The following is a 19,456-nucleotide window of genomic DNA, read 5'->3' as shown; positions in this document are numbered from 1 at the left end:
TTTGCAGACAGTGCTACAGGTTCCAAAAGGGGGTTTAATAAGAACGTTTTTGGGTTCACCTTTCAGTGAACAGTTCCTAAAATAACCATTTTTTTCCTTAGTGTAAAGAACATTTGAATAATCTGAAGAACCTCTTTCCTCTATAAAGAACCTTTTGTGCAATGGAAAGGTTCCATGGATGTGAAAGGTTTCTAATGGAACCTTGAGGCCGATTCACACTGCACCGACAAATGGCGACAGACGGTAACAGACACTGAGTCTGTTGCCATTGGTCGGCTCTTCGTTTTCTTCAATTGAACATGTTGAATCGGTGTTTGTCGTGTCGTGGAATGTCTGTGATGTGATGTACTGTAATCTTGTAATTGTCGGCGCCTGTCGGTGCAGTGTGAACTGGCTTATACATACAAATAAAGAACCTTTATTTTTAAGAGAATTCCAACAATGAAAATTCAGTTGCTTTGCCATTAAATGTCTGTGCTTGTGTTTTCAGGAGCTGGTTGGGAGTAGCCCTCCGCAGAGGAACTGGAAGGGAATCGCCATCGCCCTGCTGGTCATCCTGGTCATCTGCTCTCTGATCGTCACCTCCGTCATTCTACTCACACCAAGTAAGAGATGTAATAATGCAACACTTAATACAACATTACAAGTATGTGTAGGTCTGTGTAATTTCATATTTTCTTTTAGTAATCCGTTTTGTGTACTAGTTTAGACCAAAGCTATCCCTCCAATCAATAATGTGACTATAGGTTATGCTATAATCTTATTGAGCATACATTTTTAAAGGAGAACTCCGGTCAATTTTAACATTGAGCTCATTTTTTTGTACATTTGAAGTGCTGTCAGTACAGACAAAAACGACAAAAATCGGTGTTGCCTACACCATGTTATCCTCTTTTTAAAATTCGCACCCTGTTGACTTCAATGGGCAAGTTCTAAACCTGCTTTTAGCCTCTTAACATCCTTGATTTGTCATTACAAGTGCACAGGCAAGTGAGTGGTGTTATTAAGAGTGACCACGGTCAATCTGACTGCAGTAGATGTGAAAGATATTAATAAAAATGATGTTAATTCAGCCAGCTCACATACCTGTATTTACTTCCTGTTTTCGTTCAAAGTCCACAGTAGTCGATTGTCAAGTTCGCGCGCGCGATCATTGGTAACTAATATAACTAATGATCGCGCGCGCGAACTCGACAATCGACTACTGTGGATTTCGAACGAAAACAGGAAGTAAATACAGGTATGTGAGCTGGCTGAATTAACATAATTTTTATTAATATCTTTTACATCTACTGCAGTCAGATTGACCGGAGTTCTCCTTTAAACTGTAATATTTTTAGTCATGAAGCATTTGGCAAAACATCACAGCACATTACTCCTATTTTCTGTAAATAAAAAAAAAAATGTATAAATTAGTAGCCTGTCATTACAGTACTGTACCAGAAATATCTTGGGGGCCTTTGGGGTGTTGGAGTAAAAAAAAGTTGGGAAACGCTGCTTTTAGAGTTTGAGAAGAGATCTCTCAACAACGTCACAAACTGCGCTCATATTTTTTTTACACATTCATTTTATAGCTCTGAACTCTTCATACTGTGTCAACAATTGGCTCATTTGATGAAGTTTTTGTTTTTGATAAAGCTGATGCTTAATTAAAGATAAACATAACTGAGAAGTCTCCAAAGCTATGAAAGAGCAACCCGTGAGCAATAATTTTCCTCTGGGTGACTGGATTTTAATAATTTAACTTGAACTTCTGGTATTGTTTATCTGGTATTGTTTTTCTTAGTACCAGTGAAAAACTGTGTTGTTAAAGCAGGAGAGACAGAGATACCAAGCAGCTGCTGCAGCCAAAATATTCCTCAAAGTTGGAGGATCAAGTATGATAATTTTCCAGGGTAATTAGTATAGTATGTATAATTATGGCTGTTTTTCATCAAAAGGAAAGTGGGCCATCGTTTTTCCCCAGAGTTCAGTTAAGTATTTTTTTTCTTCAAACACCAGTGATAGAGGATGTATGCAAACACGTATCAACTGTTGGAGAGCCTAAATTGGGAGTAGCCTCACGAAATGGGAGAGCTCATTTTTACAGTAACTCTCCTAATTGAGGGTGAAGGCGATTCAGTGGGGCTTGCCACTGAGAAAAATATCCAAAAAAGGCCCATAAAAACTAAAGCAAATTTTAAAGCTGTAATCTGTATGGTGGCTTTCTTGCTTGTACTCCTTGAGTTCAGTTGCAAAGTGTTAAACTCCTTCTGAATAGATACTTGTTAGGTAGGGAGACAAACAATGTGGGTGAGAAAGAAAAAAACTCTGGCTGATTAGATCAATGTGTGCAGATCAATAGAGCTCCAAATAGAATGAGACTCACTAGGGATCCCCAGTCTCGCCCTCCACCTCGTGTCAGCTGTAGTAATTGGTTGTGGACCTGTAGACTAGCAAGGGAGTTGTTTGCTGAAGCCAGATCTCACGGGACAAGAAGCCAGACAATATAGTGGGAGCTATGCATACATAAAATGCATACATGTTTTCCCCCGATTCGTTTGTTTATTTATTTACTTTTTGTGGTCTGAGACGGTTTATAATACTAATTCTAGAGTTACTTTCAAATTTTGAAGTTTGGACATTAAAATCTATCCATCTATGAAGATATGTTCCCTTGTAAAAAAGTTCACTTTACTTTTAAAAAGAGTACTTATTACATACATAATATACTTAAAGGTGACATATTATGCCCCTTTTCACAAGATGTAATATAAATGGTGTCCCCTGAATGTGAATGTAAAATTTCAGCTCAAAAAATACCCCAGATCATTTATTATAGCTTGTCAAATTTGCCCCTTTTTGGGTGTGAGCAAAAACGCACCTTTTGTGTGTGTGTCCCTTTAAATGCAAATGAACTGCTTATCCGCCCCCATTCAGAAGAGGGCCGATCCTTTACACGAGCTTCGGATATTCCGGAAATAATAAAATAATAAACTCGGATAAACTCAGAAATAACCAGTTGCGGAGTGCAGCCTTACAGAGAGACTCAGGAAGAGGTTGCAACTTTTAGACGCACCTGGACGTTTCTGAATGGTTAGTGGATACATTTATGTAGGTGTTGTGGAGTTACATTGATTCATCTCATCGACTGTGTACCATCATGTTTAATTTTTACACAAGTTGACAGTTCCCTGAGGTCTTTATAAGACAGCTGTGACATTTTTTGGTCAAATAGTGTTCTGTGCTCGTCTGTGCAGCAACGACAGAACAGTTTGCATGCTTTGCTCGAACTTTTGCCATTGCGTTATATTTGCAACTACACATTTGTAATGTTCAGGTTGTTTTCTGTTTCATTTTCCCTGGACTTCTAGTTTGTATCTCTTTGTTTCCAGTGTTTCCTTTTTTGTTTCTGTGGTTTCTCATATATTTGAATTTGTTGCCATGGATACTCATTGGTGATTGATTTGATTCACCTGTTCCTTATTTAGCTGTTTGGTATCTCTGTGTAGCCCCCAGTTTGAGTTGTCATTTGTCCGTTCTCGTTTATTTTTAGTTGGTTGTTGTTCTCCTGTGTTCCAGTATTCTCATGTGCTCCTGGGTGCAGGTTTTTGCTTTTGGTTTACTATTTAATAAAGTGACTGCTGCATATTATAGATCCTGCCTCAACTTCTCTTCCTTTCTGCAACCAACTGTGACAGACATTTGTAATGATGAACTTGCAATAAAGTACATTTAAATTAAAGTCCCCCTGTAGTCAATCATTGTATCCCTTAAAACTCATCTTTGATCACCAAAATTACATATTTAAAAATAATTTCCTATAAAAAACGTATAATAGATTGAATGTAACTCTACACCCTTCCTTCATTTAATATACGCGGAACCATGAATATGCTAATTAGCCCCGCCTCCACTCACTCACGCCAGCTCACAGATTCACTGGGCCAACTTACTGAGGTAAACACTGCACAGTGTTGTTTTTTAAATACTTCAATGATTTGAAGTTTAATACAAGTGCACATTAAATACCATGGGATAGAATCGCTGTCTGTTGGTATAAAGCCCGTGTAACCTTCAAACTATAACCTTTCAAGAATTTGTATCATTTTAAACTTTGTCCAGCAGTTTGTCTTGACAAACTTTCCTTTTCTAGTCTGCTCTTGTAATATTGTCCAAATCTTCTGCTCACAGGTGAGGATGACAGTCTGGCCTCCAAAAAGAAAGTCACGATTGAGGATATCTTCAATGGAAAGCTCAAGGCACACGACCCTAAGGCAACATGGCTTAGCGGTGAGTGGCAGTTGGGTTTTACTCCCTCTCGTTCGGCTGCTAGAGCTGTGGGTGGATGCAGTCACTTTTTTCATCTCATAACAGCATAACATAACAACAGAGAGAAATTGCATCAGGATCTGCATCTTAAGCTTCATACTGATCGAATGCAATCTCTGTGGTACTTCAGATGAAAATCCCCATTTAATATGGACAGGTGTGGAGATATATTCTTACCCAGCATTGCATATTCTTTTCTTCCTTTGTTCGGTCTGGAATTCTTTCAAGTTGGTTTAGAGGCTCTGGGTTTTCACCAAACACTTAAAACAAATGACTGCAGACTCAGTGTCACTTTATTGCCTTTTATTGACTGTAAAATTCGGATAGGGATATGTATTACTTTTCATTGCTGAAGATTGTACAGCAAACCTGCTAAAAATTCTGGTTAAAGCGGGCTTTTTCAGCTGGTCAAGTTGGTGCATGTTTTTTTAGCTGTTTCAAACTGGTTATTTATGATCATTAGAAGATACATGCTGGTATCAATTGTTTGCTCAATGGGATTTCTTGATGGGTGCCTGTTTTTGACCAGGTAGACAATCTTTATATTTGACGAAGTAGTTTTTAGCTGGTATACAACCTGGACCAGTAAAAACGTCTCAGGTTACGTATGTAACCCTGGTTCCCTGAGAGGGAACGAGACGCTGCGTTTGAGACGCGGTGGGAACGCTCTGCGTGATTGCGTCATGAAGCACGTGTAAAATCAGTCCAATGGAAGCCCGATACGTCATGGGTGACGTCATAGACCAGGAAACTATAAAGCACCCTTGAAAACAGACCGCGACAGCTTCTGAAAAAGTCTGAAACAAGTCGATCAGGGCATGCAGGAAGTATGGCAGGCAAACGCAGCGTCTCGTTCCCTCTCAGGGAACCAGGGTTACATACGTAACCTGAGACGTTCCCTTTCAAGGGAACTTCGAGCTGCGTTTGAGACGCGGTGGGAACCCCATACCCACTACGCCATAGTGACAAATGCCCGTTCTGTGTGAAGTCCTTGCGCACACTAAGAAGCAAGCAACCTCGCCCCAGGAGTGGAGAGGTCAAGGTCATAAAACCTGACAAATGTATGTGGAGAGGACCAACCTGCCGCATTACAAATGTCAAGAAGGGAAACACCCGAAATTAAGGCCGTAGAGGCCGCCATACTCCTTGTAGAATGGGCCCGTACAGCCATAGGTGAAGGCTGACCGGCCGCTTCATAAGCCAATGATATAGCCTCGACTATCCATTTGCTCATAACCTGTTTAGATGCAGGGCACCCTCTTCTGAGTGACCCAAAACATACAACTAACTGCTCTGACTTACGCCACAGGGCAGCTCTGTGAACGTAGGCATCCAATGCCCGAACTGGACATAACAGGTTCAGTTGTTCCTGATCTGGGGTATTAAAAGGTGGAGGATAAAAGGCCTGCAACACTACTGGGCCCCCAACATTAACTGGGACCTTAGGAATATAACCCGGTCTAAGGTATAGAAATGCTTTCACCATACCAGGTGCAAATTCCAGACATGACGGAGCAACCGACAGGGCATGCAAATCTCCAATTCTCTTGATAGATGAAATAGCAAGGAGAAATAAAGCTTTCAAAGTGAGGAATTTTTCTGAAACCTCTTCAATAGGCTCGAAGGGAGCCAGAGCCAGACCCTCAAGTACAATGGCTAAATCCCAAGCCGGTGCTCTAGAGTGCAGTGCAGGTCTCAACCTCAATGTACCACGGAGAAAACGAGTAATCAGAGGATCTCTCCCAAAAGAAGTACCCCCCAGAGGGGTATGATAGGCCGAAATAGCCGCCACATAAACTTTTAAGGTGGAAGGAGATAATCCAGCAGAGAAACGGTCTTGCAGAAAATCGAGAACTGAACCAACAGGGCAGTTAACAGGATCTAACTGACGCTCACCACACCAGGTGGAGAATAATTTCCATTTCAGTGCATACAGTCTTCTCGTGGAAGGAGCTCTGGAATGGAGAATGTCTCAACGACCTCAGTCGAGAGACTGGATTCTATGAGCCTGGCCCCCTCAGAGGCCAGGCCCACAGTTTCCACAACTCCGGTCGAGGGTGAAATATCGTGCCCCCTGCCTGGGACAGCAGGTCCCTCCTGAACGGAATCTCCATGGGAGAGCCGTCCAGAAGAGACAAAGTCCGAGAACCAAACTCGAGTCGGCCAGTATGGGGCTACTAGTAGCAGATGAGCCCCTTCCCGGCGAACCCTCTCCAGAACCTCCGGGAGCATAGATATCGGGGGAAATGCGTACAGGTGCAGCCTCGGCCACACCTGCACCATCGCATCCAGTCCGAGAAGAGCTGGCTGCGTGAGGGGGAACCATATAGAGCAATGCGTTGTACAAACGATGTGAAAGGTCGACTTGACTTTAGTTAGACCAAAGTTCTCCCTAAGAAGCTCCACCACCTCGGGGTGAAGTCTCCAATCCCCTGGGCCTCAGCCCCTGCCTCAACAGGATATCTGCTCTGATATACGAGACCACGGCGGGAGCGGAGCGTCCTCACGGACAGCTTCTCGCAATGCACAGTCAGATCCCTCGAGAAATGACTGTTGCATGCTCCACTCCCAAACAGCAACAAAAAGCTGATGTGTGTCCCCACCCGTGATGTAACGAGGGCAGGGAACAACACAACGTCTATAATATTGCTTTGCTCGCCATAATGATAGATAGTGATATATATATTGGGCTTGACAAACAACAATAAATAGACAAGGACAGAATCACAGAGAGCGCTTGCCGAAGACAACAGAAGCTGTCGCGGTCTGTTTTCAAGGGTGCTTTATAGTTTCCTGGTCTATGACGTCACCCATGACGTATCGGGCTTCCATTGGACTGATTTTACACGTGCTTCATGACGCAATCACGCAGAGCGTTCCCACCGCGTCTCAAACGCAGCTCGAAGTTCCCTTGAAAGGGAACTAGCTGCTATTACCACTATAGCTACAGTGTAGCTTGTTTTTGAAATTATACAGTAGCCTAGATCTCTGTACACGTAGTAGTAAATAAAACAAAGGCTTAGACTTGGTGGTCAACTTTAGATATTCTAACTTTAAGTAACTTTGCAACTACATGTCAACTACAGTCTACTCAATAATCTAATGACTGCTTTGACGTACTGTACGTAGTTGCAAAGTTGCTTACAATTAGAAGAAAGTCTAAAGTGGACCATCAAAATAAAGTGTTAACAAACAAAGGGTATTGTACAGTGGTACTTTTTTACAAGAAAATACTATTACAGTTTCTCTACTTCAAAATTTCATTAAATAATGTTTAATTCAATGTTACTTGCCGTTTCTTTGTATTTGTTTGCAAAATTTTCTGAGTGAAATCTGTTTCTACACCAAAGTTTAGTAAGAATTAAGAAAGCACTAGCAAGTGCATATCATTTATAATTTTCCAAAAGGACATATTGTTGTAAAAGTTGTCTGTTGAAGACTGTACAACAGATGGGTCAGGCTAATTAACCATGAGAGCAGAGGTTGGCATGACCTCACAAAACTGGCAAATCCCCATCCCCAAGGACTCCACTTGTTCCCCAAACTCTCAGAAATGGGATCTTTCTCATTGTAATTCAGTAGCATGACTGTAAATCTTTGGCACATTGATCCACATTAGCATCTTTTTGTTATTGTATTATTCCATGTACAAATACACTGTCCAGTGTCATATTAGCATGCATGCACTGCAGCATAATCTCTCTTATTATTTCCATTGTTTACATTTGAATTAAATGTTGCCATTGAACAGGACGTCAAGCGGCATACATAAATAGATGTATACATTTTTGGCTGACTGTTCATTGGCACAAAAACTACTGTGCTTTATTTTGCATAAAGGTAATTGTTTTATTGCACATTATCAGTCTTTAAAACATACACTGCTCAAAAAAAAAAAACATTGCATGTAGGTATAAAACCCTTGAAAAGGGTAAACAGTACAATATTCAACATTTATATAAATGATCTATAGATATAACATAAGTGTGAGTTTCAATGCAGCATATTTCTATATCGACAGGAAAATGAGGTACACTTTTAAGAAGCATACTTTTAAAAAGAGTACTTATGTAAATAATATCCTTTAAAAAGAAGTTTTTGGACACTTAATTGCATGTTATTCACAATTAAATGAAAATATATTAGTTTACATTTATATTAAATGCAGTTAGTTGAACTAAAGAGTGCTTTTTTGACCCACTTTAATTATTTCTATTGTCTTTGAAATATGGTTAAAGTGTACTGTCGAATGTAGGCTACTAGGAAGCTACTAACATTTTTAATTAAGTTTCAATGTAGTACAATTAGAAAATATTAACTTGGCAGTTCAAATTATAATCAATACGTTACATGTGCTTCAGTATGTAAGTCAGCACATCACAATGGGTGTACTTCTTTAAACCATGATACAAGATTATTGAAACAAATTAAAGCAAAACTTTTAATTTGACATTACAAAGTACTTTTTAAAAGTGTTCTTAAGTACATTTTTTAAAAATATACTAAAGATATGAAGTACACTACTAGTGCACATTTAGCGCACTTCTATTTCACGAGAGAAGCAATCCCAGGAACAAATCAACAGGAGGATTCTGGGAAAAAAAGCTCTGTCACAAATTGCTCATACTGACAGCATAAAAAAAAATTATAATAATATGATCACTTAAACTAACACTGAAAAAAAAAAGAAAAATTGAAACTATACCCTAGCATGTACACAGTATGCTTGCTAATGTTTTTGCGCAGTATCACCGTAGATAGTACTCACTGAGGTTGTTCTGGTTTATGTCTCTAATTCTTAGGTTTTTGTTGGTGCCTTATTTTAGCTACTTATATAATTTTTCTGTGAGATTTGAACCTATTTTTGGGAGGGTGGAGAACGGGGCTGTCCTTTGTTTGTCTTTGTTTATGTTAAAAAGGTGCAGCCCGGGTGCCTTGTAAACCATGCAAAAGATGTTTTTATCTGCATTTTGATTAATAATTTTTTTTGTTTTGTTATTCTGCTCCTGAAAACGCATTTGTTGATTTAAGGCTGTGTTTACCTCTGAGAAAAAAGGCCCATTATTCTCCCCCAGACATGCTCCACAACTCCACGTCAAGCCTTTTTAAAAGCGATCACTCGTCTGTATTATTTATCAAGGCGGGCGCTATCTGCATTCAGGTCCGTAGCAGACTTGTTTACCGGGGTATAACATTTACAGCCTGAATAAAAGAACACAGCAACACAGCCTTAGCAAAATAGGAACTTTTAAAGCCAATGCTTTAAAATGAGCTGTAAAAAGGTTTTAAAGGCTATTCAAACTAAATGAATGAATACATTTATATGCATTATAAAAATGAACCCCCAAGCCATTTTATGCGCATAATACAACAGTAAAAGTAGTTGTCCTTTCTCATCAGAATTATTTTTTCTTCGTGGAAGTTTTGCATTTGGTGAGCTAATAAAATATTAAAATTAATATTTTGTGTACAGTTATTTAATTATGCTATCCAGTATTGTGGAGTTGCTCTCTCTTGTATCATACAAACGCAGCTCCTGCCATTTTGTGACTATTGTTTTGTACACTGTTGGATTATGAGATACAAACAGGTACGATTTTAAAACAGTTTAATCTGAAATCAATATCTTATCCCCAAAATTATTTATGTGGCGAAATGCTGTGTAATATGAAGGATTGTATACCGTATCTCTTAAATGTCCGTCTAGTTTGAACTTTCCGCGCTCCAACGGCTCTCTCCGCGGAAGCTTTGCGTTAAAAGACCTAATAAAGTATTTGAACTCAGATCAATATTTCGTGTCTAATTAAAATCTTACCGATCCCACACTTTTGAACGGCAGTGTATAATGTTACGTCCTGAGATGTATTTAATTAGTGATTATCTGTGTTGTGGTGTGTTTGTTTTCTTTTTCCCCATGTCTACCTCTTTCAATCTCATGGAGGTGATTGGGTTCACCTGTTGCTGATTTGCTGGTCAATCACCTGAGCTCCACTGATTGGCTGTAGCCAAGAGAAAGCCAGTATATAAAGCCTGCACTGCTTCACACACCGCAAGCTGAGAGGGAGAGGGAATCTGAGGGGAATCTGAGGGGAATCTGAGGGAATCTGAGGGGAATCTGAGGGGAATCTGAGGGAATATGAGGGGAATCTGAGGGAATCTGTGGGGAATCTGAGGGAATCTGAGGGGAATCTGAGGGGAATCTGAGGGAATCTGAGAGGAATCTGAGGGGAATCTGAGGGAATCTGAGGGGAATCTGAGGGGAATCTGTGGGGAATCTGAGGGGAATCTGAGGGAATCTGAGAGGAATCTGAGGGGAATCTGAGGGAATCTGAGGGGAATCTGAGGGGAATCTGTGGGGAATCTGAGGGAATCTGAGGGGAATCTGAGGGGAATCTGAGGGAATCTGAGGGGAATCTGAGGGAATATGAGGGGAATCTGAGGGAATCTGAGGGGAATCTGTGGGGAATCTGAGGGGAATCTGAGGGGAATCTGAGGGAATCTGAGAGGAATCTGAAGGGAATATGAGGGGAATCTGAGGGAATCTGAGGGGAATCTGAGGGGAATCTGAGGGAATCTGAGAGGAATCTGAGGGGAATCTGAGGGAATCTGAGGGGAATCTGAGGGGAATCTGAGGGAATCTGAGAAGAATCTGAGGGAATCTGAGAGGAATCTGAGAGGAATCTGAGGGAATCTGAGGGAATCTGAGAGGAATCTGAGGGGAATCTGTAGGGAATCTGAGGGAATCTGAGGGGAATCTGAGGGAATCTGAGGGGAATCTGAGAGGAATCTGAGGGGAATCTGAGAGGAATCTGAGGGAATCTGAGGGGAATCTGAGGGAATCTGAGGGGAATCTGAGGGAATCTGAGGGAATCTGAGAGGAATCTGAGGGGAATCTGAGGGAATCTGAGGGAATCTGAGGGGAATCTGAGGGAATCTGAGGGAAATCTGAGGGAATCTGAGGGATGTGGACTTCTGTTCTCCTGTTCCCGAGAACTTTATTGTGTTCTGTTGCTGACCAGTGCTGCTAATCAGTGGTGCAATTGTAAATTTAGTTGAAGATTTACACTAGTGATGGGAAGTTTGGATCATTTTACTGACTCTCTTATTCGATCTCGTTCATCAAAATTAACTAATCTTTTTTCGAGTCATTTCGTTCATTGAAGTGGCTTTAAATGTTATACTTGTAACAGCCAAATTCCCCAAACACATCCACCAACGCAATCCTGATCATATTCTGAATTAAGTAAACATTATAATGCAGTCAAAAATCATTTACAGGGAACATAAATAATTATTTTACCTTCCGAGTCTTTCGTTCATTTGTCACGTGACAGACGCAATGAACGAACGACCGATCACTAATTTACACCTTTGGTTAGAATTTAAGATGTTCTTTTAAGGAAACTTGTGGGGAGGTGGGTGCTTTTTTTGTTTGAAACTGCTTTTCTCCTGGTTATGTGTAGTCAGGGAGATTTTTATTTTATTTTATTGTTTTATGAAAGTTATGGTTAAAACTGAGTTAGACACCTTTTTGTTTGTTGTGTTGGCCTTTGCCCCCTCCTGAAGCTTATGTTTCCCTTTTTATTTTTATTTAGATGCAAAAAACACCCATTTAAGTTCATTCGTTCTGGATGCGTGTTACTGGGGCTGGAGACAAGAAGTTCCTGTGCTCTTTCTCTCCAAAATCTGTTACTGCTATGGCTATTACCCCTAGACTAAAAGGGCTGGCACGTAACAATATATACAATCTAAATGGCAGTTAAACTATAATCATGCACATCCAGCTGGACATTATCACAAGAGAAACCCATTCATACTGCTAAAACACGTATCACTCTTTCGAGGTTAATTTTGTGATAATGACTGGCTGACTGTACATTAATAGGATATTATGTACATCAAGAATAATGTTTTTTTTTTTTCTTCCTCTTCATAGGCACAGAAATGCTGTACCATACCCGTAAGGGAGATCTGGTGAAGCACAACGTGCTGACAAATACCAACGAGACTTTAGTGGAGAAAAAGATGTTTGAGAGTTTCCACAGCCAGGTTCTTACCGCTTTGATTCACAGCAAAATATGCAGCTCTGTAGATGTTTTGTTCTTGTAAAGAAAAGTAACTTTAGAGCCTTTTGTTTCAGGTATCCAACAAACCAACCGAATACCAAGTGTCTCCTGATCTAAAATATGTGCTGTTGGCCTACAATATTGCGCCGGTAATTGCTTTATATTCTGATTTATAATGTGAAGAATCTAATCAAATTCTCTTGTCTTTTGTTACTAAGTTCTGTTATCTGTTGCATCACATCTCTTTGTAAAAGATGACACCGTGTGCGCTTCTAAAGGACATCTCGTCTGCTCTCTTTGTTCCACAGCTTTATCAGTATTCCTTCATGGCCCATTACATCATCTGCAGCCTTGATTCTCCGTAAGTCTGGTTGTTATGACCGAATCCTTTCAACATTCTCACTGGTTTTAGTTTCTACTGTTAGAGTTAGAGTTAGAGTAAACTCATGCCATTAGAGTTTCTACTAACTCTAATGTCATGAGGGTTCAGCTCACTGAGCTTGATAGGATAGTGCCATTGAGAACTGAATTGTGGGTAGCACTGCCACCTAGTGTGTTTCCCTAAGACACGGTGTCATTTCCCCAGAGCTGGCCGTGTCTGTGCAAATATAATTTGTCCTCTAGTGGGTCTCCTCCGATCTAAATGAGTCATAACTCGTAGCCTTTAACGTCACAAGTGAATTCAGATTTTGACCCATGAAATACATCAACACGATAATTGTATAGGACACTACGGTAATTAGGCTTCAAATAGGTTAAACGTGTACACTACACGCACATCTTTCTCATTCAGTATGACACACACACACACACACTTTCACAGTCTCTCTGTCATTCCAACAGATATGAGATACACATTTGACTTTCTCTGGTGTCGCATCACAATATGAATGGAGAGTAACAAACACACATGCAGTCATCCTATTCTTGTTTTGAGAATTGTTTGTTTTTTGACAGAGAGAAAGTGGAACTGACCCCTAATGAGGTGCAGAATACCGCACTGCAGTATGCCGGATGGGGTCCCAAAGGACAGCAACTGGTAAGAGAATCACAAACACACTTGTGTCACCAAAAAAACCTCAAAGTAAAAATGAAATATCACTAAACTAAGAGGTTGGTTTAATATACAGTAGCCTAACAATATAGCCTGTTGTTCATTATATCTTTAATCAGATTATGATTTTATGGAACGTGCAACAGGTTGTACAGTGGATATAGAAAGTCTACACACCCCTGTTAAAACAGCTGGTTTTTGTGATGCGATTGTGACATTAAAGGTGCAAAAGTTCTGATGATTTGTTTCATTTTTTACTGCCTATGCAATGCCACTAAAAACCAAAATGGCACATTTCAGAGAAAAAAAAGATACAAATTAAGGGGCTGTTTTGGCCGTTCATTTACACAACAGCGTTTTGGGTGTCTGAAAACGCAAACTTTAGAAAACTGGTTTCAAAGTGCAAGCAGGGGTAGCAAATAAAGACGGAAATTAAAAGGGATAAACCTATTTGCGAGCAGTAACTTTTTTTAATTTGAATAAACTCAAAATTACACAGGTAATCTAGAAACAAAAACACGGCAACAGAACAACCACAATAGAGACGAGATCAGACAAAGACTAACTGAAAATGAGGACTATATATATATACAGAAAGAAACACTAGGAACAAAAATTAATCTATAAGGAAAGTGTACATGTTTTTTACCACTAGTCATCTCTTTTAAGCTTTTAACTTACCATTTTGAATCATCTTGTCTTGTTTTTTGAGGTTCACTTAAATATTCCTACAGTGTGACATTTTTAAAAGTAGAAATATATAATGTACACCACACTACTCAAAAGTTTGGGGTCTGTATGATTATTATTATTTTATTCTGTGAGGACACTTTAAATTGATCAAAAGTCACAGTATAGACATTTATAATAGTAAACAAAAGATTACTATTCAAAAAAATACTGTTCTTTTGAACTTTCCATTCATCAAAGAATCCTTAAAAAATATTATCCTGAGCATCGAATCATATTAGAGTGATTTCTGAAGGATCATGTGACTGATGACTGGAGTAATGATGCTGAAAATTCAGCTTTACCATCAAATTACATTTTAAATTAGATTTTTTTTTAAATAAATATTTGTTTTAAATTGTAGTAATATTTCAGAATAGTACTGTTTGCACTATATTTATGATCAAATAAATTTAGCCTTGGTGAGCATAAGATACTTCAAAAAAAATGAATCAACTGAACAATAATTTTAGACGCACTGCTTGATATTTCATGGTAACTAACCACATATCCTAGGCTGGATGCCAGCCCGAACCCCGCCCACAACATTTTTTGTTCGGGAAGTTCGGTCTGGACTCGATCCATTGAGGAGTAATTATGATCGGTTCAGAAATGGTCGGGCCAATCAAATTGCCAGGGCGGGCTTTATACGATGATGGACAGATGATCTGCAGTTACGTAATCATCACGTTATCAAAGAGCGCTTGGGTTGAACTGGTTTCCCTCAGAGATGACTGCAGCTGGAGAATTGAGATGTATAGATTTCGCTATCGCGTCTGTTGTAAAAGAAATCGACAGCGCATTAATCTTAAAAGACGAACAGAGAACTGCAATCAAGGCATTTGTCGATCGGAAAGATGTGTTTGCCGTCCTTCCCACGGGATTCGGCAAAAGTTTAATTTATCAGCTGGCTCCGATGGTCGCTAAGAAGATGGGACGCAATGAACGCCCTGTGGTCGTTATGGTTTCTCCTTTGGTCGCACTCATGGAGGACCAAGTAAAAGAAGCAACACTCATTATTTTACTACTTCTTCCAGCGTGCGTCCAGTTGAGTTCTGTTGACAACTATGCGTAGCTAAACATACGTCACTTACTGCGTTGCTCTGATTGGTTGTAGGTCTATCCAATTGAGTGCAGAGTTGTTGTTTTTTCCTGGTTCGGTTAAGACACGCCTCATAATCAAAGCCCTATGGAGCAGTATCCAAGGGGGTAATCCATCGACCGGAAGTTGAAGCCGGCCGGGTGCCGCCATCTTGTAGCAGAACTTCACTTGCGTTAGCATTTCCATTGACTCCCATTCATTTTGGCGTCACTTTGACAGCGAATAACTTTACATCTGAGGCGATTAAAGACTCCATTTGTCCATTATTTATTTCTAAAGAAACACGGCAATGTATAAAGGGCTCCATTACCTTCTATGTTACATTATGGCCCCGTAGAAACAGATTTTGTAAAAATAGGCTAACGATTGCGTCATTACCACTCGACTCTCTGTCACCCTGTACAGAAATTACCGTACAGACAGGAGGAGAAGCTCGCAGGCAATCGGGGGGACGTCCCGTCAAGGGAGAAGCCCATAGATAATGAGTCCATAAAAGCAACGGAATACTTACTCCTGCTCACTCACGCCAAAGAACTCTTTGCTCAAGTTCCCCGTCTCTGCAAGATTAACGTTGGCAATTTTCACGCACAGCTACTAGAAGATTTAGGTCTGTCAGACAGGTTGCTCACGTCATCAAGCTTAGTTTGAGTCGGTTTGAGTCTGCGCGTCAGGAACGGAAGTGCTCAAAAATCGCAAAAAATGGGCTTCAACTGTCTCAACTGAGTTCCAATGAGATGGCTCTGTCCACTTCTTATACTGTCTATGGCAGTATCAGACTCACATTCTGACTAGAATATGAGTATGACGAAGTCAGGCTACACGTCCATCATTCTACTCAACATTTCCATGAATAAGTGTGAAGCAGCACCTGATCCGTTGTGGATCTAGAGATGTGAGCTGGTCATTTCGACCTGATTGTGTCTGTGTCCTGCTGGCAGAGAGCATTAGTAATGGCAGATGGCGGCAGCATGACACTCATTTCAGTAGAGCTTATTTTAGAAGCCACCTTTCTTGCTGACCTTAAATAGTGGCGTTTGCTAAGGGACTCATTACTATTAGATTTAAACAAACCTCTAACTAACTGTAACTTAATTATAGTAATCCTCATCCTGCACTATTTGTGCTACAGATGTGAGTGATATCTCAAATTATGCGGCTTTTTGAGGAAGGGTGTGCTATACTTTTCAAAGTGATCTAACGATTTTCATCAGGCAGACAATAAAAAAGGCGGGGGAAATCCCACACACTGCAAAAAAAAACAAAAAAAACAACAACTTGTATTTGTCTTGTTTTCTAGTATAAAAATCTAACCATTCTTAAATTAAGACGTTTTCTGAAAAATGTGTCAATGAAGTGAGAACAATAATCTTCCAGTGGGGTAAGAAAAATAATCTTGGTTTCCCTTTGTGTAAGTGTATTTTCTCTGACTCCTTGGCTGTTTTCCCCCCTGTTTCACAGTAAAATGGGGACAGAAAAATAAACAAAATTCAAGTGGAAAAGCCGATTATATTTCTTACACCGCATCAGATATTTGACAATACTTAATATCTTAAGTCATTTGCTCTCAAGTACATACTTATGTAGGCTACTTGATTTCAGATTGTACTGGAAAACTAGACAAAAATACAACGTAAGAAAGTAATTTTTTTGCTGTGTACACATTGACAGCAAATAAGTCAAACATGGGCACACGAGCATTACTGTTTATATAAGTGTTTGTAGTTTTTGTATCAATCTTCTGTTATCAGTCAACACAAGAAGTGCAATATAATACAAGCCTGGATTGTGTGTGTTAATGTTTGCTTTCTTGCTAACAGGAACCTCATAAATATGCGTCACTGCACTGTATTTACATAATGTTACACATGCATATTTGTTTTCGTGTATTATAGGCGAAGCGCACATGCATGCATATGTGCTGTGTGTGTGAGCGGAGCATCAGGTGTGTAATTTTGTGGGTGCCCGTATGCTGCCCCGTGCCCTGCGCTTCGGTGATGCCTCCGGCAATTAGTTTTCCTTGACAGAGCAATCAGCAGGGGCCAGTGCAGCCAGAACCTACACTGAAGGTCACGTCCCAGACTCCTCCGGGGGGACGAGAGTGGGAGACAGATCAAAATGGCGGTCATGGAAGAGCAGTGATAGAGATGTTGAAGGGCCGTCACTGTAGGAGAAGGTACAGACAGCGGGACGGGGGCCAGAGTGTAGAAACATACCATTGGCTCTGTCCCAAAATCTGCTGACCTGCCACGCTGTCTAATGTCTACATAGGCTGCTACCTTCTAAAAGCAGCAGTCCATAATGCAGTATATCAATATGAGGGATTATCAATTTATAGATCAAACTTTGTATGCCAACAGGTTCTGACACAGTTTTCCATGACTTGTGTTATGCGGTTATTATGTCCCTGTTAGTGGGACAAATCATGTGAAACAGTGAAATCACTCATAGTAAATTAATCTTTTCCATCTTGAATGTGTCTCAAAGAGCTCTTCTGAACAGGGATGATGTATATTTTTGTAGACCAACCCGGTAGTTTGAATCACCCTCAACAAAAACCCAACTGGATTTTTCCATTGGCTTTTGGAATATTGCAGAAAATAAGCTTTGTGACCGACAAAAGTTTGTGAGTCTTGCATGTCTTGTGCATTATGCAAATTTGTTACAAACCTACGTAAGTTCGAGAAGGAAGGAAGGCTGGAATTACAAACTCCTGATGACTCGTTTCCGGCAGTTCAGAATCTGTTCATGTCAGATTCAGTTCAGAATCATTAATAGCATAGTAGGGGCACTTTAATGTCCCAGACAGCTTTTGTAGTAGTATTTAGCCACTAGTTAGCAAAAACAAAAAAGCGAGTAAATGATGCTTTTTGTGTGATCTCTTCAAGCTGAACTATATTTTACAGAACTATATGTTTTTGTAAATGAACTGACTATTCTGGTGACTAGCATTGTGAAGCTTGTGATCAAAATGGTTGAATACAGCAGGTGAGTTGGAATACCAACCAGCACTCAACTAGTACAGAGACTCCCGAGCAAGTGGAAATGATTTGGGATGCTCTATAAAGGCAGCAGATTTATGCATCATAGAAACAGCACTCGAAGGGCCATATTGATTTGTAGTAGAGTTTGCCATTAACATGTTGCTAAGACAAAGTCGGTTTAAACAAAGAGGGTAGAACAATTATGCTGCCTACCTGTTTGAGCAACTTTTACTACAAGAACATGTCTGTGATGGCCTAAAATGTGCTTTTTCGCAATGATTTTTTTCGCTGCCTGTCGTATGTGTTTCTCCCCTCATTAGAATGTCTATAGCAGTGATCCATTCTGTTCAGCCCATGTGAATTCATTAACAACAGAGCACTGAGCCATTATCTTCCGTCTGTCTGTCTGTCTGTTCCATTAGCTGTTCCACTCACTCTTCATTCAGAGTAAATGACAGTGATTACATAAATGCATAATAACAATAACAGACAAATAACAGGGCACATTCGCAACCATTAGTCATAAGACAAAGTCCAACCATGATTCACTAACAATGCAGCAATGACAAAACCACAGGTTTAAAGTTCTTCTTAATAAATCATAATCACAGAGCAATGATTTTAATGCAGTACATTTATCAGTCCTCAGCCTTTCAAAGGCTGCATCTTTTTTTTTTAGCAGTTATCTGAGTTGTTACCCCAACCTTGGAAAAGCACATCCACCAACACTAGACACATTCTCAGCACACTGCAAGCAAGACAAACATCAACATTTCTTCAGATACAAAAATAATAAAGCCTTTTTACATTTTCACACTTTCAAACGCAAATCATAAAGTCATTTCCTGCACACTATCATTTCGTTTGATACCATTCTGTGGTGAAAATTATAGTATTGGAAATTACATTTTAGACATATTTGGAATAAAGTGACTGAATCTTTTGTCTTGCTAAGGCTATTTTCAGAGCTAACACAATTCTAATAAATATATATAATTTTACAAAAATCAGATTTATTTCACCCATTATTCTCATGTTTCATATTTCAAAACATTTTGCTCTTTACTGACACTGTTGTTTCCTTGATATGTAAAGTAACATTTTAACAAATTATTTTGAGCAAAATTGTTGGTCATGGCCGGAATGATGCCTCAAGTGAGCTGTAAATTGATATCATTTTTCGCAGAAAATATTACAGTTGTTTGTTTTAAAT

General features: G+C 39.7%; 1 protein-coding gene across 6 annotated transcripts in view; it reads left to right on the top strand.

Annotated features, from left to right (window-relative positions):
* The window catches only part of dpp6b (dipeptidyl-peptidase 6b), a 149,105-nt gene that overhangs the window by 108,893 nt on the left and 20,756 nt on the right, over positions 1 to 19,456 (top strand). For all 6 annotated transcript variants that reach the window (XM_056262919.1, XM_056262920.1, XM_056262918.1 and 3 more), the window contains exons 2-7: positions 491 to 605; positions 4,174 to 4,272; positions 12,248 to 12,360; positions 12,452 to 12,526; positions 12,686 to 12,738; positions 13,335 to 13,416. In XM_056262919.1, coding sequence (XP_056118894.1) covers positions 491 to 605; positions 4,174 to 4,272; positions 12,248 to 12,360; positions 12,452 to 12,526; positions 12,686 to 12,738; positions 13,335 to 13,416 — 537 coding nt within the window. The remainder of the gene's footprint in view (positions 1 to 490; positions 606 to 4,173; positions 4,273 to 12,247; positions 12,361 to 12,451; positions 12,527 to 12,685; positions 12,739 to 13,334; positions 13,417 to 19,456) is intronic.

The sequence above is a fragment of the Rhinichthys klamathensis genome, unplaced genomic scaffold, assembly GCF_029890125.1.
Source record: "Rhinichthys klamathensis goyatoka isolate OS25496 unplaced genomic scaffold, OSU_Roscu_1.1 h1tg000011l_1, whole genome shotgun sequence".
In the NCBI taxonomy this organism is placed as follows: domain Eukaryota; kingdom Metazoa; phylum Chordata; class Actinopteri; order Cypriniformes; family Leuciscidae; genus Rhinichthys; species Rhinichthys klamathensis.
This window is presented reverse-complemented; position numbering and strand designations above follow the sequence as displayed.